The sequence below is a fragment of the Scomber scombrus genome, chromosome 2, assembly GCF_963691925.1.
Source record: "Scomber scombrus chromosome 2, fScoSco1.1, whole genome shotgun sequence".
In the NCBI taxonomy this organism is placed as follows: Eukaryota; Metazoa; Chordata; class Actinopteri; order Scombriformes; family Scombridae; genus Scomber; species Scomber scombrus.
In genome coordinates, this window is record NC_084971.1 from 34,869,275 (window position 1) to 34,894,786 (window position 25,512).

Genomic DNA, 25,512 nt, shown 5'->3' on the forward strand with positions numbered 1-25,512 from the left:
TTACAGTGTTTCATGAATTGTTTTCATACTGAAGACGGCACAGAATTGGTTTAAAATTGGTTTAAAATAAAACTGGATCACTCTGCTTCTAAAAGTTACCCACAATATTTGAGAAATTGTAGATATTATGTGTTTAAAAGGGCTTCTACATCAATCTGTTATTACTCACACATGATTATTGTTTGTTTTGAATTGTTTTACTGATAGTCATTGGAAATAATTAGAAACTGATCTTTATATGAACAAGATGTATGTACCTTTACTCTTGCTAGATAAATAGAAGGTAAATTAATGCATCTTACTGTTCACATCTTGCACCAAAACTCTCTATAAATGTCAATAAAAGGCTGACAGACTAGATTTTCTTACCAGAACAGCTGTGACAGATACATCCAGCAAGGAGAAAATAGAGGTAAAGAAACATCTCTGCGACCGGTGAACCTCGTCATGTAAAGCAGCACGAAACACAAACACTGCCCTATTTATCTGAGAGGAACTTGTTGTGACTAATAAATGTGACGGGCAGAAATGAAGAAGAAGAAGAAAATGTATTTGTACAGCACTTTTCACAGACACGAGTCACAAAGTGCGTTACAGGAGGGAACAAAAGATGTAGGGACCAACACAATAACATGTTATAAATATATAAAGATTAAAACAAAGACATAATGAACAATACAATACAAAAAGAACCACAACAAGTGCATAAGATGCAGATGATGCATGGAATTACATGCATCCCATTAAAGTCTTTAGGTCACAGTTGGTAATAAAGGCGACTACAGTACAACATCTAAACTTCCAGAATTCAAAGAGCCTGTATATTAATATAAAAGACTCCTTTGACTTTAACTATTTAAAGTCTTGAATTGAGGAAGTGGAACTATCTCTCCATTTATAGAACATTTCATTCTGTGATAATAGCAAAAGCCTGTAACAACCACTTACTATGTTGTGAGTTTATACCTTATTATACAAAGTACTGCATCAGGCTTAATTCAGACTGGGTCACAGTGCTAATCATACTGGAACCCAGCCAGCATGTCCATGTGGGCCCAACATGGGTTAAATGTGGGCTACGTGGGTACTGATTGGGCATGGGCGTGAACTGGGCAAATTGTGTGGGTCCCACATGATTTCAGTAACATGGGGCCCACGTGAAGACCACAAGGGCTGACTGTATGAGCCCCATAAGGGTTGTAAGTGGGCTGAGTGGGCATGGGCATAAACAAGGCAAATCGTATGGGCCCCATATTGTTTCAGAAACAAGGGCCCCACATGTGAAGCCCATGTGGGCTGCCTAAATGGGCCCCATTTAAGATCCATTCTGACCCCACTTAGACCCCATATGGGCAAACATATGGGATCTACATGGGTCTCACCGGTTGGGCCTCACCTGAAACCCAGTCAGAACCCACTCGAAGTCCATATGGGCAAACACAGATGGGGCCACCATGGAAACTGTGGACAAACCCACTTGGGACTCATATTGCAGCCAAAATTTAACCCTTTATGGGGCCCATATGGACATGCTGGCTGGGAATACATCGACCCAAAACTCTTGAAAAGGAACACATTCCCAAAAATACCACAACCTGTATAGTTTCATTATATATTTGATGATTACATTATAATGTGATTTATAACTTTTGCATAAATTAGGTTTTTTTTCTCCATTATATCTTCCAGTCTCCGCACTTTACAACCAGGACCAGCTTCATATATAGTAGTATTTTAATTAATATCTGAGGTCTTCCATCAATTTTACAGTGTTATATGAGTTCTTTAAAAAAAACAACTAAAAAACAACTCTTTCATACTGAAGACCATATGACGGAGTATTAGGGCCAGGCAAAAAAAAAAAAAAAGTCCGGCACAAGGAAAAAAAAAAGAAAAAAGTTACATTTATCAGTTACGAATACAGTTGCACCACTTCATTTTCTTGCCTTTTTTTTTTGCCTGGCCCTAATACTCCACCGTAGAAGACTGCACAAAATTGGTTTGTGATTTTTAGAATGAAACTGGGTCACTTTTTCTGAATTTTTAAATCTGTCACAGACTCTGCTTATAAAAGTTACCGTCAATATTTGAGGAATTGTAGATATTATGGGTTTAAAGGACTACACATCTTTGAATAGACTGAGCACTGATACCAAACCCTTCTATAAATGTCAATAAAAGGCTGACAGACTAGATTTTCTTACCAGAACAGCTGTAACAGATACATCCAGCAAGGAGAAAATAGAGGTAAAGAAACATCTCTGCGACCGGTGAACCTCGTCATGTAAAGCAGCACGAACCACAAACACTGCCCTTTTTATCTGAGAGGAACTTGTTGTGACTAATAAATGTGACGGGCAGAAATGAAGAAGAAGAAAGATGATTGTTTGAACTCTGACCGAGACAACATTCTGCTAATTGTGGCTGCGGTCCAAAAAGTTCAACTACTCAACAAGTGTGATTGTTTTTGCTAAATAAAATCCATTTTCCATCAATCTAACCACCATGTGGGTAAATGGCTCAAGGTTTTTTTAAAAATTAAACCAGTGGTTGAGCATTTCTAAAAATGAACTTCCTGTTAAAAAATACCACACTCTGCATTCTCTGTTCAGCTTTATTTCCAGAGAATAATGTTACAACACATCACTTATATTTAACCTAACTACAAAACAGGTGTTTAAATAAAATATATAGTATTTACAATCTTCAGTGTGTCAGCTGATCAGTGACTCAGATGTTTCTATGCCTTCTTTGTGTTGGTTGGCTGGCTGATCTTTGACAAATCCCCTAACGACACTGGTTTGGCCTGATGAAAAAAACAAAAAAACATTTAATGGATTAATTAACAACAGTTACACTGATAGACCTGATTTGATATTTATTTCCTGTTTCTGGGTTATTTGGAATGAACAGAGAGAGAAGATCTGGGTATTTATCATAACCAGCTATAAAAATATAAACAGATACAGAAATTCAATGAACAACACATTAATCCTACCCAGACTGTTTAAAAGACAAGTGAACTCTGGGAAATGCAGTGCAAAAACACTATACCAGTTACTGCTTGGCACCAAAATTGAAGACAAAGATAAAATAAATAAAGACTTTGTTAAACACACAACTCTTGTTTGTTGTTGGAGAACATCCGTCTCACCTGTGAGTCATGAGGCTTCCAACCAATCATGTAGAGGATCTCAAAGGTGGCAGGGATGGACCCGTCCTTGTTTCCATACATCTCTGAAACATGTTCAAACAAACTCAGACAAAGTTTAATAAAACAGTGACACTGAGCTGCTGCAGAAAATGAGGTCAAGTCCTGACAGTCACAGGAAAGTTCTTCTTCTGTGCTTTAATGGTGTTGTCCAGTGAAATCAGTCATTGTGGTTCTAATGAAAAGTACTAGTGCAGACTCTGAGGCTTTATGCCACCTGGGAAAGATCAATTATGCATCAATCAGCGACCTTTGTGCTGAGCAAAGCATTACATAGAAAGCAGTTCACTGTGTTTAATCTGGAGTAAAGAAACTGTTAAACATGTCATATGCAGAAAAGGATGAATTCTGTTTTGTGAATTAAGTTTTCGCAAACAGTCAACCCTTTTCACACGATATCTACACTATTCTAAAACCATGTCTGCATGTTCAGGACTACAGCTTATGGCTAAGAAAGAGGAAGTGAAAACAAAACACTCCAAACACAGACCGAGATTTGTCTATTTCAGGCTGGACTGATGAATCAGACTGGACAGTGATGAACAACACCCACCAGATCTGGTTGGGTAAAGGGAACACAGCTGACAATGGAAAAAAATTAGCAACAAGAAAACAGAAGTGTTGAAATAGAGCCTGAAGTGGCAGCTGTTTAACCAGAGTAAAGTCTCAGTACTGTCTGTGGCTCTCAGCTCCGAGCCCAGTGGTTAGTCCAAATTAACGTGAAGTGTGTTTATCTGTCTGGAATCATTCCTCCTGTTCATACTGACCATTAGAAGATCCCTTCATAATGTTTACAATGGAAGTGATGGAGGACTAAACCCACAGTCCTCCTTCTGTGGAAACATGGATTTAAAAGTTGATCTGAAGCTAATATGAAGTTTCAGTCGTCCAAATGAGTCAAATCAAGTCTTCTATGTTTCAACGTTACAGAGTTTTTAGTGTCAAAGTTCCTCTTTTTGTTACTATACTTCCACCACAGCTCAACAGGGGATCACTTACTACTGTATGTCTGAGACTCCACACATGCTAGTATGCTAAAACATTATGTGAGGTTTTTTTACATACTGTTTTTTTGCATACTCTTTCCAGGGAAATATTGCAGTATGCAAGCAATGCAATGCAGTAGTGATGATGGCAACAACATAACAGACAATGGCAGACAGCGACTTGCATAATGTTAATAATGCTTCAATTTCAGTAAGGTTTCCCAGTGCAAGGTGTAATAGAGAAAAATAAGTTAGTAGTTTCATGAAAACTGAAAACTTTGTGGCAAAACTAAATCTAAAATCAGGGTTTGTTTTTTGAGCACCTTTTTGAAAACCTCAAATTATCAGCTATGGTGAGTAAGACCTTTTCACAAGTCCACCTGTTAGAAACCGAACCTAATTTGGTAAAAACCTGTTAATCTGATATCAGAGAGAGCATGATATCTCTCTGATATCATGAGCAGCTCTCTCATGATATCAGAGAGAGCTGAAGTAAGAGGAGGAGACATACTGGAAAGACCAGAGAGACAGGTTCAATATCACACACCACAAATGAAACTTAACATTAATCAGAGGACAGCAGAGCTGCAGTCGAGTCTCTCCACTTCTGTCCAAATATAAATGAAACTGAGTTCATCAAGTCTTTCTCAACAACACAGCAGAGTCTCTGCCAAACACTGGTGAGTACAACTGATCATATTTATTTATTTTGGTGACAATATAACTTAAGGGAAAACCAATTTGTTTATGAATTGGTTTGATCAGTCTCTCTTTGTCAGTTCTCAGGACATTTGTAACTTATAACTGAATTTCTGTGGTTTGAAGTTTTGTTTAGTTTCACACTAACTTCCCTGTTAGTCTACACAACATGGATATTTACATTCTGTGCTGTGTTGTCAGTGGATCAGTATTTTATGGAAGAATATTACAAAGAGACAGAACAACAATGAGCTGTTAGATAAAGAATTGCAGATGAATCTCTTATTTGCTTATGCAAACAAGCACACATAAAACACATCATCAAAGTAAACACCTTGAAACTCACCATGCAGCCTTGTGGAACTGTTTAAACTTGCCAGCATGACTTAAATGATCACAGTTGCTATCTGTTCACATCCTTATCAATAAAAGGGAAACTATCATTCAAACATACTTTGCCTAAATCAGATTATATTCAATACAATTGCAATTAATGCAACTATCCTTATTTCTTTTTGAACAAATAATTTAAACTTAAACACAACTAATGTGTATTTTGTTTTTCACTCTACATGTGTAGATATGTCTGCTGCCAGCTGTCTGAGATCTGAAGATCAGTTTCTGTGCTCCATCTGTCTGGATGTGTTCACTGATCCAGTCACCACACCATGTGGACACAACTTCTGCAAAAACTGCATCAATGAACACTGGAACAGTAATGTCCAGTACCTGTGTCCACTGTGTAAAAAGGTTTTCTACACAAGACCTGAACTTCACATCAACACTTTCATCTCTGAGATGGTTTCTCAGTTCAGACAGGAAGCTCAACAGAAAGCCAGCAGCAGCAGTTCAGAGCAACAAGCTGCCAAACCAGAAGTTCCCTGTGACGTCTGTACTGGAACCAAACTGAAGGCCCTGAAGTCCTGTCTGGTGTGTCTGACCTCCTACTGTGAGACTCACCTGGAGCCTCATCTGACAGCTTCACGTCTGAAAAGACATCAGCTGATCGACCCTGTGGAGAACCTGGAAGACAGGATGTGTATGAAGCACGATAAACCTCTGGAGCTGTTCTGTAAGACCGACCAGACATGTGTCTGCATGCTCTGCTCTGTTTTAGACCACAAGACACATGAGTTTGTTCCTCTGAAAGACGAATATGAAGGAAAGAAGGCAGAGCTGGGGAAGACAGAGGCTGAAATTAAGGAGATGATCCAGAAGAGACGACTGAAGATTCAAGAGATCAAACACTCAGTTGAACTCAATGAGGAAGCTGCAGACAGAAAGAAAGCAGAAGGTGTTCATGTCTTCATCACTCTGATGGAGTCTGTTGAGAGGAACCTGATTGAGCTCAATGAGACGATTGAAGAGAAGCAAAGAACAACAGAGAAACAGGCTGAAGACTTCATCAAAGAGCTGGAACAGGAAATCTCTGAGCTGAAGAAGAGAAGCTCTGAGGTGGAGAAGCTCTCACACTCTGAAGACCACCTCCACCTCCTCCAAAACTTCTCGTCCCTGAAAGCTGCTCCACCCACCAAAGACTGGACAGATCTCAGCGTCCGTCCACCATCATATGAGGGGACTGTGGTGAGAGCTGTGACTCAGCTGGAGAAGACGCTCAGTAAACAGATGAAGAAGCTGCTTGCTGAGGTTGAGCTGAAGAGGGTCCAGCAGTATGCAGTGGATGTGACTCTTGATCCTGATACAGCACATCCTAAACTCATCCTGTCTGATGATGGGAAACAAGTAAACTGTGGTGATGTGTGGAAGATTGTCCCAGACAACCCGGAGAGATTTTCTTATTGTGTAAGTGTGTTAGGAAAGCAGAGTTTGTCTTCAGGCAGATTTTACTTTGAGGTTCAGGTCAAAGAGAAGACTGAATGGGATTTAGGAGTGGCCAGAGAGTCGATCAACAGGAAGGGAAGCATTACGCTGAGACCTCAGTATGGTTACTGGACTATATGTTTGAGAAATGGAAATGAGTATAAAGCTCTTGCTGGCCCTGCAGTCCGTCTCTCTCTGAAGTCTCGTCCTCAGAAGGTGGGGGTGTTTGTGGATTATGAGGAGGGTCTGGTCTCCTTTTATGACGTAGATGCTGCAGCTCTTATCTACTCCTTTACTGGCTGCTTCACTGAGAAACTCTACCAATACTTCAGTCCCTGTAATAATGAAGGTGGTAAATACTCCGCCCCTCTGATCATCTGTCCTGTCAATCACACTGCGTAGCATAATCATTTGTTTTATGTCATAAAATATGTCACTGTTTTTGGTGAGAGCACATATACAAACAGTCATGGGTCAGCTGTTCTGACACAACTTTTTCCGAAACCTTCAGCATTGCAAGAAGAACAGAGATTGGACAATAATTGCAAACCTGGTCAGTGTCAGCTTTTTTTCCATTGATCTGGATATTTACCAGATGTAATGGAAAGGTTAATTAAATGAGTCAGTGGTTTTATGATAGAGGAACTATGCTGCTTAATAAAGGCTGTGTCCAAGTTGAACATATTTTTGTCCTGTGAGCTTGATAACTTCTCTATTATTTTGCTGATTTTAGTTTCATTAACCTCTCTGATGTAATGGGATGCAGAATTTCTTTTGGCTTCCTCTATTAGTTGAGGGCAATATAAAGCATTTGCCTTTCTTAAAACCACTGTCACTTTATTTCCTTTGTAGATAAGCAAATCAGTGGACAATCTACTTGACAATGCTGTACTAAGAGCGAGATCAAATTTTTTTCTAGATATCACTATTTAACCAGAGTAGAAGCGTATTCCTTTGTGAATGTTTCATTTTCATGGTGTATTTGTCGACTATTCAATGAGTTGCAAGACATGTTAACATCATCTATTTGCACTGTATATAGTCCCAATTAATATCTCTAATATCATTTTCCATCTGTCTATTTTTCATTTTAGGGATTCCTATTTTTATATATTTTAGTATTTTACAGGAATGTGTCTTGAGACATTTTTTCAATCGTTTTCTTACAGCCAATGGCTTGTTGTGGTCAGATACTCCTGTTATTAAATTATAATTTGTTAACATATTAACCATTTGTTGGAAATTGTATTTAGACATGTTTTTAAAGACTGTGTAAAGTGAATTCAGACATATTCTTCTAAACACATTAAATAGGTCATAAATGTATTTCTAAAAAAAGGTGTAAAAAGCATTTCAACCATTTAGATTTGAATTGTGGAGCTAGACTTCACAAACTGTGAAGGATTTAGTGATTTTCAGACCCGCCCCTGCTGCTGTAGTGGTATAAATACATTCAGCGCACACTACTACTACTACAGTCTACAGTTAGCCAGTTAGTTGAGTTAGCTGCCGAGCTAGCCGCCGAGTTAGCCGCGGAGCTAGCCGCCGAGCTAGCATCTGAGCTAGCCGCTGAGCTAGTAGCTGAGTTAGCAGCTGAGTTAGCAGCTGAGTTAGCAGCAGAAAGCTCTCAAACCTAGCGTCGTTTTTTCTGGTAGAGATGGTGACTTTGATTGACAGGTGACACTTGGTAGGGGGCGGGGAGTTCTGGTCCTCTGAAATGAGGCCAATGCGGAAGTAACTTTAAACTGCATTCTATCAAAAGGCCACCAGGGGGCGACCGTTTTGTTGTCAAAAGGACTTCCATCTCTATACAAGTCTATGGATTTTACACAACTTTGAAGACTAATTTAATATATTTGGCGATTTTTTTTATCATTCAAATTTGGCAGGGTTGTTAATGACACACTTTTCTGTGGTATGTCAAACTCAGAACACATATTTATTCTTACTTTACACAGACTTTAACTATATTAACTGTATAGACTATATCTTATATTCTCAGTATGGTAATCAATTATTTTCTTGAATGCAGATCATTGTAAAAAGAAACGTGATGGATGATTATACTGAACCACAAAACCTGAAAGTAGACTGAGTTGATAAAACTACATTCAGAGCAAAATATTAAAAAATATTAAGCTGCATTTAATAACACTCCCTCCCGTGCCAGACGTTCTGTCCTTCCTTTAGCAAACATAGCCAGGGTTATCATGTTTGTTGGAGTATTATTATGAAGCCAGGTTTCACTGAGACACAGGTAGTCCAAGTTTGACTTCGGCAGTAATGTGTGAATCTGATCTCTTTTTGCAGTAAATTTTCTTATGTTCAGCTGTCCTAAAATCCCATTCAGCAGTGATTTATTGAGTGCAATATTCATCTGGAAAAAACAGAGAAGTTGGGAGAACAGTGAAGTTTGGAGGCAGCATGACTTAATTCTCTGCACACATTGATGGTTGTTTGCTGACATCCAGTGAGGGTGAATGTCATTAATTGCACCTTTAACAACATGACCTGAGTAAGCAGTGACTTGTTGAACACCAAACACTAAAAATAAAGCCTGGTTTACAGAGAAGCTGTGTTTGTGTTTCTGTTACAGTTCATTAATGTTTTCACTGCTTTTTTTTATTGACCTACAATCTATTGAGAGGCTTGTTTTCTACTGAAGTAAATCATCCAATTGTTTTTATTGTTGAACATCATGCCAACTGTACAGTAACCAGTATTTCAATTAAAACATGCATTAGTGCTTTATATCAACTAAAAACACAGTTCAACATTTTTTCCAGTGGCAACTGGTGAAAAACATTCTAGGTGGGGCTGTGCTTTATGAACTTTGTGCACAGCTCCACTACTTCATGAACTCAATACAGCTCCTTTATTTCCTGTTTTACATTATTGGACAAACTGATTAATCCAGGTGTGTCTGACCTCACTAGTGGCAACAACAATGGTCAGACACACCTGGATTAATCAGTTTGTCCAATAATGCATCTCCCCAGAGCACTTACAGGTTCACATTCAAGACCATTTGCACCTGTCTCTGAACAATGCAACAGGCTTCCCCCCAAAAAATCCAGAACATTCAAAGCCTGTTTTTCTACCCCCTAATGCTCAAAGGTGCAAATTGGACAAACCCTCAGAAAAATAGCTTAGGATCATTTATGAAAGGAACACATGCATCTCCCCAGAGCACTTACAGGTTCACATTAAGACCATTCGCACCTGTCCCTGAACAATGCAACAGGCTTCCCCCAAAAAAATCCAGAACATTCAGAGCCTGTTTTTCTATCCCCTAATGCTAAAAGGTGCAAATTGGACAAACCCTCAGAAAAATAGCTTAGGATCATTTATGAAAGGAACACATGCATCTCCCCAGAGCACTTACAGGTTCACATTCAAGACCATTCACACCTGTCCCTGAACAATGCAACAGGCTTCCCCCCCAAAAAAAATCCAGAACATTCAGAGCCTGTTTTTCTATCTCCTAATGCTACAACCTGCTACTTGAGCATATACTCAGAAAAATAGTTCAGGATCATTTAGAAGTTAAAAAACTACAAAGATACAGGGAGTTTCATATACTGCTATACAGTAGATGATGGCGTTTCAAATACCATACAATTTAGTCATGTGTTTAATTATGGTCTAAGCTAAACTAAGTAAAAATTTAACAGAAAAGCACATTTAGAACTTAGTTACAATGAATCATCTAACACTTTAAATTTCTACTACAATTTTTTTCAATTTTTGACCATGTGAGAAGTGCAGTGTCCTTATGTAATGTATAAGGAGCACAGGCTTGATTACAACATAGACATAACAAGCTCTTAGTCAAAGTTGATGAATGTTTTCCAAAATAACTAAGTATGTACATGTTCTAGACATTGTAATGAACACAAAAAAACTATTTAAATCAATCAATCAATCAATCAATAGCTTTATTTGTCACTGTACCGAAATACAACGAAATTACAGCAATCTTACGAAGAATTTTACGTACTTGAATATTGACAAATGCAGTCGTGCAAAAAAAGGAAATGAGCTCAACGGGAAGTTTACAGGTAGAGTGAGTTCATGGCCAGATGACCCTCTAAACACTTCTTCTATCCAATTAGCATTGTGAGGACAAACAATAGGACCCATTAACTATGTAAATGTGGTCTTGAGAAAAAAACAAACATTTGCAGACCTTTTTTTGAATTGTTAAAAGTGATGTTGTAATTCTGCTGCAGTGGGTCTTACAGGGTTAAAGTTTATAGGGGGAGCATATCTGACAGTAAAACTCCAAGCTGTCAGGATGAGTTCCCCCTGTTTTAAATGGTCAAATTTAATGATATCAGCCTGAAAATCACAGGACTTATCGTCATGGGGAAAGAAGTAAGCAGTATGAATTTGAAAGATGTGTGAGCCTCCTTTCCTATGGAACAGAGGGGAAACAGTATCTGATAGTAATATTCCAAGCTGTCAGGATGTGCTTTACCTGTTATATAGAGCTGCATTTAAGACAAATATGATAAATGAACTTTCTTCCAAAAGTCCATAATATTCAAAATGAAAAGTCTCTCACAAATATAATGTTTTTATTGATAGAAATAACAGTAGTTGGTTGTGTTAATAAAGACATAAAAACGCAAACATATGTACAGTTTAAAAATATAACTAGACAGTCATGAAATTTGGATTTCACTTCTACAATACAACATCTTCAGATAAAACTTGCTAAAAAAAGTCAGTTTTGAACCGAAGCACTCTCCACAGTGCCTCTGTGGTACGAGCACAGCAGCTCGTGGGCGAGCTTTTTGTGAACAGGCGCTTCATTCGCCCTTCGGGCCATTTCGGACGGGGGTTGGACCATAGTGGGCTGGACTAGGGGAAACACATGTCGACGGGTAAACAGAGCTCGATACAACACCGGAACTTCCGGGAGAGTTGGGATGTCTGGGTAAGAGGAGGAGCATCACCACAAATAAAAAAGAGCGGCAACGTGAGTCAACAAATGAACCTTAACATTAATCAGAGGACAGCAGAGCTGCAGTCGAGTCTCTCCACTTCTGTCCAAATATAAATGAACCTGAGTTCATCAAGTCTTTCTCAACAACACAGCAGAGTCTCTGCCAAACACTGGTGAGTACAACTGATCATATTTAATGTTTCAACAACCAGCTTTAACACAGGAGACAGGAAGTTCAGCTCTTTTCATTTCATACTGACACTTGTGAGATTGTTTACAGTATAACTGCAGCTGCTTTTACAGACTCAGTAAAAAACACTTTAAGTGTTTTTAAGTCTCTGTCAGTTCTCAGGACTTTTGTAAAGTGTAACTGAACCTCTGTGGTTTGGAGTAAAGTTTAACATCGACTTTCCTATTACTATTTACTGATCACTTCCTACAGACACATTCTGTTTCTTGTAGCTGTTTCACAATAAAAGCTTTTCTCTGGTGAACCAGCAGGGCACTTTTATTGTGAAGCAGCAACAGGAAATAAAAGGTTTTTTGTCACCAAGATAGCAAAAGCTTTGTTAGCAGTGAGATTCTTCAATAATAATTCTTCTCTACAACAAGATATGAACATATTCTGTGATATTTTATCAGTGGATCAGATTGTATTGAGTAATAGTAAAAGCACAAACAGCCACAATGAGCTGTTAGATAAAGAGCTGCAGATGAGTCTCTGACTGTAGTTAGAGAAAATTATTTGGGCTTGGGCTTAAAATTTTTCACAGCATATTTAATAAAAAGTTTTGCATTATATCATGCTATAGCCTACTAAATGGAACAGTAAATAAATGTCGTTTTTAGAAAACAAAATAAAGAATGTGTTTTTTTTTCTTTTCTTCCTCTCTACATGTGTAGATATGTCTGCTGCCAGCTGTCTGCTATCTGAAGATCAGTTTCTGTGCTCCATCTGTCTGGATGTGTTCACTGATCCAGTCAGCACACCATGTGGACACAACTTCTGCAAAAACTGCATCAATGAACACTGGAACAGTAATGACCAGTACCTGTGTCCAATGTGTAAAGAGGTTTTCAACACAAAACCTGAGCTTCACATCAACACATTGCTCAATGAGGTTGTTTCTCAGTTCAGACAGGAAGCTCAACAGAAAGCCAGCAGCAGCAGCTTGTTGCTACGAGCTGACAAACCAGGAGAAGTTCCCTGTGACGTCTGTACTGGAACCAAACTGATGGCCCTGAAGTCCTGTCTGGTGTGTCTGACCTCCTACTGTGAGACTCACCTGGAGCCTCATCTGACAATGTCAGGCCTGAAAAGACATCAGCTGATGGACCCTGTGGAGAACCTGGAAGACAGGATGTGTATGAAGCACGATAAACCTCTGGAGCTGTTCTGTAAGACCGACCAGACATGTGTCTGCATGCTCTGCTCTGTTTTAGGCCACAAGACACATGACGTTGTTCCACTGAAACAAGAATATGAAAGAAAGAAGGCAGAGCTGGGGAAGACAGAGGCTGATATTCAGGAGATGATCCAGAAGAGACGACTGAAGATTGAAGAGATCAAACACTCAGTTGACCTCAGTGAGGAAGCTGCAGACAGAGAGAAAGCAGAAGGTGTTCAGGTCTTCACCGCTCTGAAGGAGTCTGTTGAGAGAAGCCTGAATGAGCTCATTGAGACAATTGAAGAGAAACAAAGAACAACAGAGAAACAGGCTGAAGACTTCATCAAAGAGCTGGAACAGGAAATCTCTGAGCTGAAGAAGAGAAGCTTTGAGGTGGAAAAGCTCTCACACTCTGAAGACCACCTCCACCTCCTCCAAAACTTCCCGTCCCTGAAAGCTGCTCCACCCACCAAAGACTGGACAGAGGTCAGCGTCCGTCCACCATCATATGAGGGGACTGTGGTGAAAGCTGCGGCTCAGCTGGAGGAGACGCTCAGTAAACAGATGAAGAAGCTGCTTGCTCAGGTTGATCTGGAGAGGGTCCAGCATTATGCAGTGGATGTGACTCTTGATCCTGATACAGCACATCCTGATCTCATCCTGTCTGATGATGGGAAACAAGTAAATGATAGTGATGTGAGGAAGAAACTCCCAGACAACCCAGAGAGATTTTTTAAATGTTGTTGTGTGTTAGGAAAGCAGAGTTTGTCTTCAGGCAGATTTTACTTTGAGGTTCAGGTTAAAGAGAAGACTGACTGGGATTTAGGAGTGGCCAGAGAGTCGATCAACAGGAAGGGAAACATCACAATGAGACCTCAGGATGGTTTCTGGGCTATATGGTTGAGAAATGGAAATGAGTACAGTGCTTGTGAAAACCAGTTAGTCTGTCTTTCTCTAGAGTCTCAGCCTCAGAAGGTGGGGGTGTTTGTGGATTATGAGGAGGGTCTGGTCTCCTTTTATGACGTAGATGCTGCAGCTCTTATCTACTCCTTTACTGGCTGCTCCTTCACTGAGAAACTCTACCCATTCTTCAGCCCCTTTTTAAATAATGGTGGTAAAAACTCCGCCCCTCTGATCATCTGTCCTGTCAATCAAACTGAGTAATCAGCTGTTTTATTTGATGAGAGAAAATATAAACATTCAGTGTGTCATACTGTACTTAAGAATTAAGAAGAACTTTATCAAAAGATCTCTATTTAAAATTGAAACTATTCAAACTTCTGATCAAATTCACACAACTTTATTCTCACTTCTTAAAAAGTTTACAAAGAAATCAAAAGTTTCAGTTTGGAGTTTAAATATTTTTTGTCAAACAGTCTCACACGCCAGCTTAAAAATATAATAATTTTTTTACCATTTTCTGCTCTATATAATAGAAACAGAATATTGTTTGGACGTTGGACATTTTTACAATTTTCTGACCTTTTAATGGAGTAAAAATTGATTTAAAGGATATTTGAGAGGTTAATTGTTGATGTAAATAATCATTAGATGCAGCACTAGTAGATTAATAGAATATATGTTTATGTATATTTTTTATATTTGAGGTTTGGTTTGTTATCGACCACTTTGTCAGTTTCTGTTTGTTTGAATACTGATGAGATTGATTATGATTTAAAGAAATCTGTAAATATGTGATTGTAAAGAAACCAACTGTAAACTAAACTAGGTGTGTAGTTTTAATGTGATGCTTTAACAACATGACCTGAGTAAGCAGTGACTTGTTGAACACCAAACACTAAAAATAAAGCCTGGTTTACAGAGAAGCTGTGTTTGTGTTTCTGTTACAGTTCATTAACAATCACTAATGTTTTTACTGCTTTATTTAACATACACTTATTAGTCTACATTATGCAGCTTTGTATCATCATCATTAGTTTCTCTCTGCACTGCTTGTTGTTTTTATTTAATTGACCTACAATCTATTGAGAGGCTTGTTTTCTACTGAAGTAAATCATCCAACTGTTTTTATTGTTAAACTTTATGCCGACTGTACAGTAACCAATATTTCACTTAAAACCTGCATTAGTGCTTTATATTAACTAAAAACATGGTTCCAACATTTTTATTGTTTTATTAAATAATTTAAAGATTGTGACATGTCCTACCATAAACAAATAAATATTAGTTATTACAGTTATAAGAATAATCTGGTATGTACAGTAGTAACTAGAAAATATATCAGAATAACATTTAAAATATCTTATTATAATGGAAAACATTATAACAAAATAACTTCTGTATTCAGTGTTTCAACCTTATTAAATGTTTTCTTTTATATTCCGTGTATTTATTATATATGTGTATATATTTTTCAACCTTGTTACAGGTAAGTTTAGCAGCTTGTCTTTCTCTTATTTGAAACTTACCTTTATAAATAGCTGCTGCAGTAATTGTGGTTTTTTCTCTGTGCAACAGTGACCTCCAGTGGCCAGATTTGGTTTTGCAGCCTCAAAACTCACCTTTCAGTTATCACAGTGTAAATGTAACGGAGTTAATGATTCACTTGCCATTTCTAACTGTCCGGTTTTTAATATATATTTGCACTGATTTTAATTTATTATTGGTTATTTGTCCATTTCCTATTGTGTTATGTATTTTATTACTTTATTATTTATTTTCTCTGCATAAGAATAATGGCTATTACCACAGAGACTATGAGAGTAATATGAGTGCAGCGCCCTCTGCTGGTGAGCCTGAACTCAGGTAACAGTCTGTGAATGCCGTCTCTGTGGTAGGTGCACAATTTATCAGCTCCGTAAAAATAGAGATATTAACTTTGTTTTTATGGCTAAAAGTGAGTGTTTGTATCTTATATGATGACTTAAGCCTCCAATGACTGGGGGAAATGCTGTATGTTAATATTATCAGTGTTTTGAATAGTTTAAGTCAGAGTGTTGAGTGCACCACGTTATCGGTGGTTTGCTAGCTAAGCTCTGTATGTAAATAGTATGGAGTAGCTGCTAGCTAGCACCAAGTCAAACTTACCTTATTTTATGTTATTTTATTTTAGCATTTTTGAGAAGTCCATGTGAGAGACTGACTGTGGGATATCACTCCTTTTACCATCAGAATAAATGGCAGGTTGATGCCGAGAGTGACGGTGGTGGTGCTTCTTCCATAACACAACGCAACAGAGATGGAGTACACAACCGCCACATCAACAAGAGCTTTATTAACTCAACTGTATTTCATAAAGGTAGGATGTACTGCAGGGCCTCTGTAGTTTGAAGTAGACTGGTTTAAAGAGTAATGGTGCACCTAATATACTAACAACTGAGTGTAGTTTCCAAATATGTTCAGTGCTACATGGAAGTGAATATTATACTAAATTACACAGAGCTGGAAATTAAGAAAAAAACAACATAGTAGTAGAATACATTGAGCTAAAATAGGAGCATATTATTCAACTAATCTTGTTTTGTATTTAAGTATGTCTTAATTAAGATTGAGCTCTGCCATCTATGTCCCACAGAGATGCTATTTAAAGTATTCAAAGTCCAAATGAAACAGCTTTTTGACTGTTTTATTTTTCAAATTGTATGTTTTTATGTCTCCAATTCTTACTGTTAAATGTTTGTTTTATGTAAAGCACACTGAGTTGCCATTGGGTATGAAATGCGTTATATAAATAAAGCTGCCTTGCGTATCTAACTTCCATATTGTGACGCGTTTCTGAGTGAAACAGGATAGATAGATTGTGACAACTTCGGCAAAAAAAAGCCTAACATTGCTCTATATTTACATGTTTTAACAACTTAGATGGATAATTTGGTTCAAACGTGATGAATTGCAATGACTTGATGACCCTCTGATTTTTTGTCTCGTGCAATCAACAGATCAGATTTATTCCTTTTCCAAAATTTCAGTTCTTGACAAGATACTTCTAAAATAAAGACTGAATTCCAGTCAGTTTGTAGGTTAGACCAAGCAGGTAGTTCAAGGGGGCCAATGTGTGAGACCCATAAACCTGCATTCTCTATAATGGCCATCAGGGGGCGACTCCACTTGTTGAAAAAGAAAGTCTAATTGTACAGAGATCTGTGAGAAAATGACCCTATTTCTCACTTCATTTATTACCTCAGTAAATAGTTTCCTAATGACTTTATGGTCTCAATCACTAGTTTCATGTCGACACAATGTTCATTTTTGAAACTATTGTCCGATTTAATTAAAATTTGATGATAAATCAGGGTATGCTTTAGAGAGTGGCAACATTGGTTAGATAATATAAAAGAAAGTTAATTGTAAGTCTTGTTTAGTGTTTGGTTAAAGTTAAGGACCCTCTGAAGAGTCAGCTGTTCAGTTTTTTCGGCAAGTACATTTTATTCATATCCAAAAACTAAACTTCCTGTTAAAGAAAATGCAATCCACACACACCACCTTCTCTGTTCAGCTTTATTTCCAGAGAATAATATTACAACACATTGCCTACACTTAGTCTGGCTAGAAAACAGGTGTTTAAATAAAATATAGTATTTACAATCTTCAGTGTGTCAGCTGATCAGTGGCTCAGATGTTTCTACGACTTCTTTGTGTTGGTTGGCTGGCTGATATTTGACAAATCCCCTAACGACACGGTGGCTGAGCCTCGCTTCGCTGGTTTGGCCTGATGAAAAAAACAAAAAAAACATTTAATGGATTAATTAACAACAGTTACACTGATACCCCTTTTCCACTGAGCTGGAGCTAGAGCTTGCTGGGAGCTAGAGCTTGACTAAGCACCTGCTCTTTGCTTTTCTACCGCCAAAGCTCCAGGCCCGAGCCTCAGAACGGGAGCCAGAGCGAGCACCAAGTCTTTGCTGGTCTAAAGCAAGACCCGATTACGTCAGCGGACTGGGGGCGTGGTTATGTGAGCAGGACTCAAGAATGAGATCAAGTCATATTTAGGCAGAAGTCAGCTTTCAGTAACTGTATTTGGCCTTTAATCAATTTTTGGCAGGTGAAAACTGTTCGTTATTTTATAGGCGTATGTAACCCTCCCATAAATCATGTCTTTTATAGTGTTGTCTCCAAATAGTAGGCATAAACAATAATATTAGATATAAAACACATCCCAACATGGTAATCAAATACTACGTAGGGCCCAGATCAGATAAAAAACAACGCAGAGTCACGAGGATCATTGCAAAAGTGATAATTTCTTTACTGAACACACACCCATAAATCACATTCATTATAGTCTAATTTATAATTGCGGACGTACAGTTGTATGTAAATGCATATTATGATCGTTTTAGCGCTACCGCTCAACGGACTGCTGTGCGTGCTCCCGCGGCCAGAAATCAGATTCTGGCAGACGATCACTTTTTGGCGCGACACCGTTCCTGTATTTCTATGTAGGCTTGCAAACACATGAACAGCACTTGCATCGCGGCCGCAATTTCCTCCATCTTCGTCGTCTTCTCTTCCTTCTTTGTTGTCTTTTGTTTTCTTCTTCTCCTTCTTTGTTTTCTTCTTCTTCTTCGTTTCCGGCGGGCTAGATGCCTTGCGGCATGTTGCTGCCTCTCACTGGTGAATCATAGAAGTGCTTCAAAGGCGCACCCTGGCTACTTATACAGTGACGTAATCGCGTGGCTCCTTGCCAGCTCCTTGCCGGTAGAAACACAACAGGTTCGTAAGAGTTGCTCGGGTTAACACCAACTGAGCACTCGCTGTAGCACCAGCTCCCAGCAAGCTCTAGCTCCAGCTCAGTGGAAAAGGGGTATTATAGACCTGATTTGATATTTCTTTCCTGTTTCTGGGTTATTTGGAATGACAGACTGTTTAACCCTCCTGTTGTCCTCGAGTCAAGGAAGGAAGGGAGGAAGGAAGGATGGAAGGGAAGAAGAAGGAAGGAAAGGAGGAAGAACGAAGGAGGAAGGAAGGAAGGGGAGGAAGAAGGAAGGAAAGGAGGGAGGAAGGATGAAAGGGAGAAAGAAGGAAGTAAATGGGGAAGGAAGGGAGGAAGTAGGAAGGAAAGGAGGAAGGAAGGAAGGAAAGGAGGGAAGAAGGAAGGAAAGGAGGGAGGAAGAAGAAAGGAAGGAAGGAAAGGAGGAAGCGAGGAAGAAGGAAGGAAGGAAAGAAGGAAGGGAGGAATAAGGAAGGAAAGGGGGGAGGAAGAAGAAAGGAAGGAAAGGAGGGAGGAAGGAAGGGAGGAAGAAGGAAGGAAAGGAAGGGGGGAAGAAGGGAAAGAAGCAAAGAAGGAATGACAGCAGGAAGGAAGAAAGGGGGATGGAGGAAGGAAAGAAGGAAGGGAGGAAAGAGAGAGGAAGGAAAGAAAGAGAGAAGGACAGACGGAAGGGAGGAAAGAAGGAACAGTCATAACAGACGGGATCAATTTGACCCGGGAGGACGACACAAAGGTTAAAAGACAAGTGAACTCTGGGAATCATTACTTGGCTCCAAAACTGGAGACAAAGATAAAATAAATAAAGACTTTGTTGAACACACAACTCTGTTTGTTGTAGGAAAACATCTGTCTCACCTGTGAGTCATGAGGCTTCCAGCCAATCATGTAGAGGACCTCAAAGGTGGCAGGGATGGACCCGTCCTTGTTTCCATACATCTCTGAAACAAACACAGACAAAGTTTAACAAAATAACAACAAAGCAAAACCACCGAACATGCCATCTAGCCCTGACAGCAACAGGAAAGATCACTGCTGACCTGAATGTTTATGATAAAGTGGATCTATAGTGGATCTATTTGCCTTCTTCACCATTCAACTGTTATACAAACCAGACAGGCTACTCTGCTGGACACCTGTAACTTTGCTGCTGTATTCTTGGATGTGATATTTAGACTACCATACCAACAGATGTGGGAAGATGATCAAATTGATTCTATGTAGAGAGTCATCAGGGACCTGTCAACATGAAACCTGTTGAACTCTGCTGCAAACCGTTTCAGTGTTATGATCTGAAGCAAAGAAACAAGTAATGTTTTACATAATGCAAAATATAGACATTGCATCTGCATGACGTTAAATTAAATCATCTTTCAGTTGTTGTTAACTGTTTGTCATTTAATTTTGTATTTTTAAAAAGAAACTGGAAAAAGGTTTGAAGAAGTTAAAAGTATGTTTGGAAATAACTAACCGTGGCTGTTTGAAGAAAAACCTCAAAACCTTCAATGCACATTATTAAGCTGAGCAACAACTGTATAAGCCAATAACGTGATAAAAGTCCTGAATATCCAATAAATGAAACTTATTTACGTTATTGGCTCCAGTTATTACATTTGCAAAGGATTTTTTTTTACCAGGCAGCCAAAAGTTATTGTGTTATTGGTTCAGGACTTTTATTTCGTTATTGGCTTATTACATAAAAAACAGGCAAAATTATTACGTTATCTGCTGTTATTATGTTATTGGCTTCTACAACACCTTTTCACACGTCTAACTCCTCCTGCCTGTTAGGTGCAGAACTACCTTTGCTCCATGATATTGCACAATAATGCTGTAAAACAGAATAAACCTGTTAATGACAGTAAGGAGCAACACTGGAAAAACTAGACAGACAGCTTCAACGTCACTCTGCAGAAATGAAACTTAACATTAATCAGAGGACAGCAGAGCTGCAGTCGAGTCTCTCCACTTCTGTCCAAATATAAATGAAACTGAGTTCATCAAGTCTTTCTCAACAACACAGCAGAGTCTCTGCCAAACACTGGTGAGTACAACTGATCATATTTAATGTTTCAACAACCAGCTTTAACACAGGAGACAGGAAGTTCATCTCTTTTCATTTCATACTGACACTTGTGAGATTGTTTACAGTATAACTGCAGCTGCTTTTACAGACTCAGTAAAAAACACTTTAAGTGTTTTTAAGTCTCTGTCAGTTCTCAGGACTTTTGTAAAGTGTAACTGAACCTCTGTGGTTTGGAGTTTAGCTTCACTGCTATTTCCTGATCTTTGACTGTTTACTGATCACTTCCTACAGACACATTTCACTTCCTGTAGCTGTTTCACATTAAAAGCTTTTCTCTGGTGAACCAGCAGGATGCTTTTATTGTGAAGCAGCATCAGCTAATGAAATGTGTTTTGTCATCAAGTTAGCAAAAGCTTTGTTAGCAGTGAGATTATTCAGTAATAATTCTTCTCTACAACAAGATATGAACATATTCTGTGATATTTTATCAGTGGATCAGATTGTATTGAGTAATAGTAAAAGCACAAACAGCCACAATGAGCTGTTAGATAAAGAGCTGCAGATGAGTAAAATGATTGAAGTTGTTCACAGCATATTTAATTAAAAGTTTTGCTTTATATCATGCTATACAGTAAACAAACGTCGTTTTTAGAAAACAAAATAATGTGTTTTTTTCCTTTTCTTCCTCTCTACACGTGTAGATATGTCTGCTGCCAGCTGTCTGAGATCTGAAGATCAGTTTCTGTGCTCCATCTGTCTGGATGTGTTCACTGATCCAGTCAGCACACCATGTGGACACAACTTCTGCAAAAACTGCATCAATGAACACTGGAACAGTAATGACCAGTACCTGTGTCCAATGTGTAAAAAGGTTTTCAACACAAGACCTGAACTTCACATCAACACTTTCATCTCTGAGATGGTTTCTCAGTTCAGACAGGAAGCTCAACAGAAAGCCAGCAGCAGCAGCTCAGAGCAACAAGCTGCCAAACCAGGAGAAGTTCCCTGTGACGTCTGTACTGGAACCAAACTGAAGGCCCTGAAGTCCTGTCTGGTGTGTCTGACCTCATACTGTGAGACTCACCTGGAGCCTCATCTGACAGCTTCACGTCTGAAAAGACATCAGCTGATGGACCCTGTGGAGAACCTGGAAGACAGGATGTGTATGAAGCACGATAAACCTCTGGAGCTGTTCTGTAAGACCGACCAGACATGTGTCTGCATGTTCTGCTCTGTTTTAGACCACAAGACACATGATGTTGTTCCTCTGAAAGAAGAATATGAAGGAAAGAAGGCAGAGCTGGGGAAGACAGAGGTTGAAATTCAGGAGATGATCCAGAAGAGACGACTGAAGATTGAAGAGATCAAACACTCAGTTGACCTCAGTGAGGAAGCTGCAGACAGAGAGAAAGCAGAAGGTGTTCAGGTCTTCACCGCTCTGAAGGATTCTGTTGAGAGAAGCCTGAATGAGCTCATTGAGACGATTGAAGAGAAGCAAAGAACAACAGAGAAAAAGGCTGAAGACTTTATCAAAGAGCTGGAACAGGAAATCTCTGAGCTGAAGAAGAGAAGCTCTGAGGTGGAGAAGCTCTCACACTCTGAAGACCACCTCCACCTCCTCCAAAACTTCCCGTCCCTGAAAGCTGCTCCACCCACCAAAGACTGGACAAAGGTCAGCGTCCGTCCATCATATAAGGGGACTGTTGTGACAGCTGTGACTCAGCTGGAGGAGACGCTCAGTAAACAGAAGAACAAGCTGCTTGAGGCTGAACTGAAGAGAGTCCAGCAGTATGCAGTGGATGTGACTCTTGATCCTGATACAGCACATCCTAATCTCATCCTGTCTGATGATGGGAAACAAGTAAATCATGGTGATGTGAAGAAGAAACTCCCAGACAACCCAAAGAGATTTAAGTGTTATGCTGATGTTTTAGGAAAACAGGGTTACTCTTCAGGCAGATTTTATTTTGAGGTTCAAGTTAAAGAGAAGACTGACTGGGATTTAGGAGTGGCCAGAGAGTCGATCAACAGAAAGGGAAATGTCACAGTGAGTACTGATAATGGTTACTGGAATATATGTTTGAGAAATAAAAATGAGTACAAAGGTTTTAATAACATTCCAGTTGTTCTCTCTCTGAAGTCTCGTCCTCAGAAGGTGGGGGTGTTTGTGGATTATGAGGAGGGTCTGGTCTCCTTTTATGACGTAGATGCTGCAGCTCTTATTTACTCCTTTACTGGCTGCTCCTTCACTGAGAAACTCTACCCATTCTTCAGTCCCTGTCCTCATGATGGTGGTAAAAACTTTGCCCCTCTGATCATCTGTCCTGTCAATCAAACTGAGTAATCAGCTTTTATTTGATGAGAGTAAATATAAACATTCAGTGTGTCATACTGTACATGGGACTTTGTTTATTAAGAATAAAGATCACATGAAAAATTAGATCTCCTATTTAAAATTGAAACTATTCAAACTTCTGATCAAATTCACACAATTTTATTCTCACTTCTTAAAATCAAAGTTTAGAAAGAAACCAAAAGTTTCAGTTTGGAGTTTAAATATTTTTTTTCAAACAGTCTCACACGCCTTTCATGGAGTAAAAATTGATTTAAAAGATAATAGAGGTTAATTGTTGATGTAAATAATCATTACATGCAGCACTAGTAGATTTATAGAATATATGTTCATGTATATTTTTTATATTTGAGGTTTGGTTTGTTATCGACCACTTTGCCAGTTTCTGTTAGTTTGAATACTGATGAGATTGATTATGATTTAAAGAAATCTGTAAATATGTGATTGTAAAGAAACCAACAGTAAACTAAACTAATTGTGTAGTTTTAATGTGATGCTTTAACAACATGACCTGAGTAAGCAGTGACTTGTTGAACAGCAAACAGTAAAAATAAAGCCTGGTTTACAGAGAAGCTGTGTTTGTGTTTCTGTTACAGTTCATTAACAATCACTAATGTTTTTACTGCTTTATTTAACATACACTTATTAGTCTACATTATGCAGCTTTGTATCATCATATTTCATTAGTTTCTCTCTGCACTGCTTGTTGTTTTTACTTAATCAACCTACAATCTATTGAGAGGCTTGTTTTCTACTGAAGTAAATCATCCAACTGTTTTTATTGTTAAACTTTATGCCGACTGTACAGAAACCAATATTTCACTTAAAACCTGCATTAGTGCTTTATATTAACTAAAAACATGGTTCCAACATTTTTATTGTTTTATTAAATAATTTAAAGATTGTGACGTGTCCTACCATAAACAAATAAATATTAGTTATTACAGTTATAAGAATAATCTGGTATGTACAGTAGTAACTAGAAAATATATCAGAATAACATTTAAAATATCTTATTATAATGGAAAACATTATAACAAAATAACTTCTGTATTCAGTGTTTCAACCTTATTAGACGCTTTCTTTTATATTCCGTGTATTTATTATATATGTGTTTATATATTTCAACCTTGTTACAGGTAAGTTTAGCAGCTTGTTTTTCTCTTATTTGAAACTTACCTTTATAAATAGCTGCTGCAGTAATTGTGGTTTTTCTCTTTGCAACAGTGACCTCCAGTGGCCAGATTTGGTTTTGCAGCCTCAAAACTCACCTTTCAGTTATCACAGTGTAAATGTAACGGAGTTAATGATTCACTTGCCATTTCTAACTGGCCTGTTTTTAATATATATTTGCACTGATTTTAATGTATTATTGGTCATTTGTCCATTTCCTATTGTGTTATGTATTTTATTATTTTATTATTTATTTTCTCTGCATAATAATAATGGCTATTACCACAGAGACTATGAGAGTAATATGAGTGCAGCGCCCTCTGTTGGTGAGCCTGAACTCAGGTAACAGTCTGTGAATGCCGTCTCTGTGGTAGGTGCACAATTTATCAGCTCCGTAAAAATAGAGATATTAACCTTGTTTTTATGGCTAAAAGTGAGTGTTTGTATCTTATATGATGACTTAAGCCTCCAATGACTGGTGGAAAATGCTGTATGTCAATATTATCAGTGTTTTGAATTGTTTAAGTCAGAGTGTTGAGTGCACCACGTTATCGGTGGTTTGCTAGCTAAGCTCTGTATGTAAATAGTATGGAGTAGCTGCTAGCTAGCACCTAGTCAAACTTACCTTATTTTATGTTATTTTATTTTAGCATTTTTGAGAAGTCCATGTGAGAGACTGACTGTGGGATATCACTCCTTTTACCATCAGAATAAATGGCAGGTTGATGCGGAAAGTGACGGTGGTGGTGCTTCTTCCATAACACAACGCAACAGAGATGGAGTACACAACCGCCACATCAACAAGAACTTTATTAACTCAACTGTATTTCATAAAGGTAGGATGTACTGCAGGGCCTCTGTAGTTTGAAGTAGATTGGTTTAAAGAGTAAAGGTGCACCTAATATACTAACAACTGAGTGTAGTTTCCAAATCTGTTCAGTGCTACATGGAAGTGAATATTATACTAAATTACACAGAGCTGGAAATTAAGAAAAAACAACATAGTAGTAGAATACATTGAGCTAAAATAGGAGCATATTATTCAACTAATCTTGTTTTGTATTTAAGTATGTCTTAATTAAGATTGAGCTCTGCCATCTATGTCCCACAGAGATGCTATTTAAAGTATTTAAAGTCCAAATGAAACAGCTTTTTGACACTTTTATTTTTCAAATTGTATGTTTTTATGTTTCCAATTCTTACTGTTAAATGTTTGTTTTATGTAAAGCACATTGA

The 25,512-nt window shown here is 38.3% G+C and overlaps 3 protein-coding genes across 4 annotated transcripts; all 3 read left to right on the plus strand.

The window, feature by feature from the left end:
• The first annotated feature begins 5,478 nt into the window (after positions 1-5,478).
• On the plus strand, positions 5,479-7,119 carry LOC133991763 (E3 ubiquitin-protein ligase TRIM21-like). The gene has a single exon (XM_062430308.1). It carries the CDS (start codon positions 5,479-5,481, stop codon positions 7,117-7,119), a length of 1,641 nt encoding a protein of 546 aa, XP_062286292.1.
• A 5,451-nt stretch (positions 7,120-12,570) lies between these two features.
• LOC133991773 (E3 ubiquitin-protein ligase TRIM21-like) lies at positions 12,571-14,220 on the plus strand. The gene has a single exon (XM_062430321.1). It carries the CDS (start codon positions 12,574-12,576, stop codon positions 14,218-14,220), a length of 1,647 nt encoding a protein of 548 aa, XP_062286305.1. The 5' UTR covers positions 12,571-12,573.
• Positions 14,221-21,453: 7,233 nt separating this feature from the next.
• Positions 21,454-23,100, plus strand: LOC133995404 (E3 ubiquitin-protein ligase TRIM39-like). Of its 2 annotated transcripts, XM_062434802.1 has the most exons (2): positions 21,454-21,680; positions 21,717-23,100. In XM_062434802.1, exons 1-2 carry the CDS (start codon positions 21,454-21,456, stop codon positions 23,092-23,094), a joined length of 1,605 nt encoding a protein of 534 aa, XP_062290786.1. In that variant the 3' UTR covers positions 23,095-23,100. The 2 variants fall into 2 exon arrangements, with proteins under 2 accessions (XP_062290786.1, XP_062290777.1); XM_062434793.1 differs by having other exon boundaries at positions 21,454-23,100.
• The last annotated feature ends 2,412 nt before the right edge of the window (positions 23,101-25,512 follow it).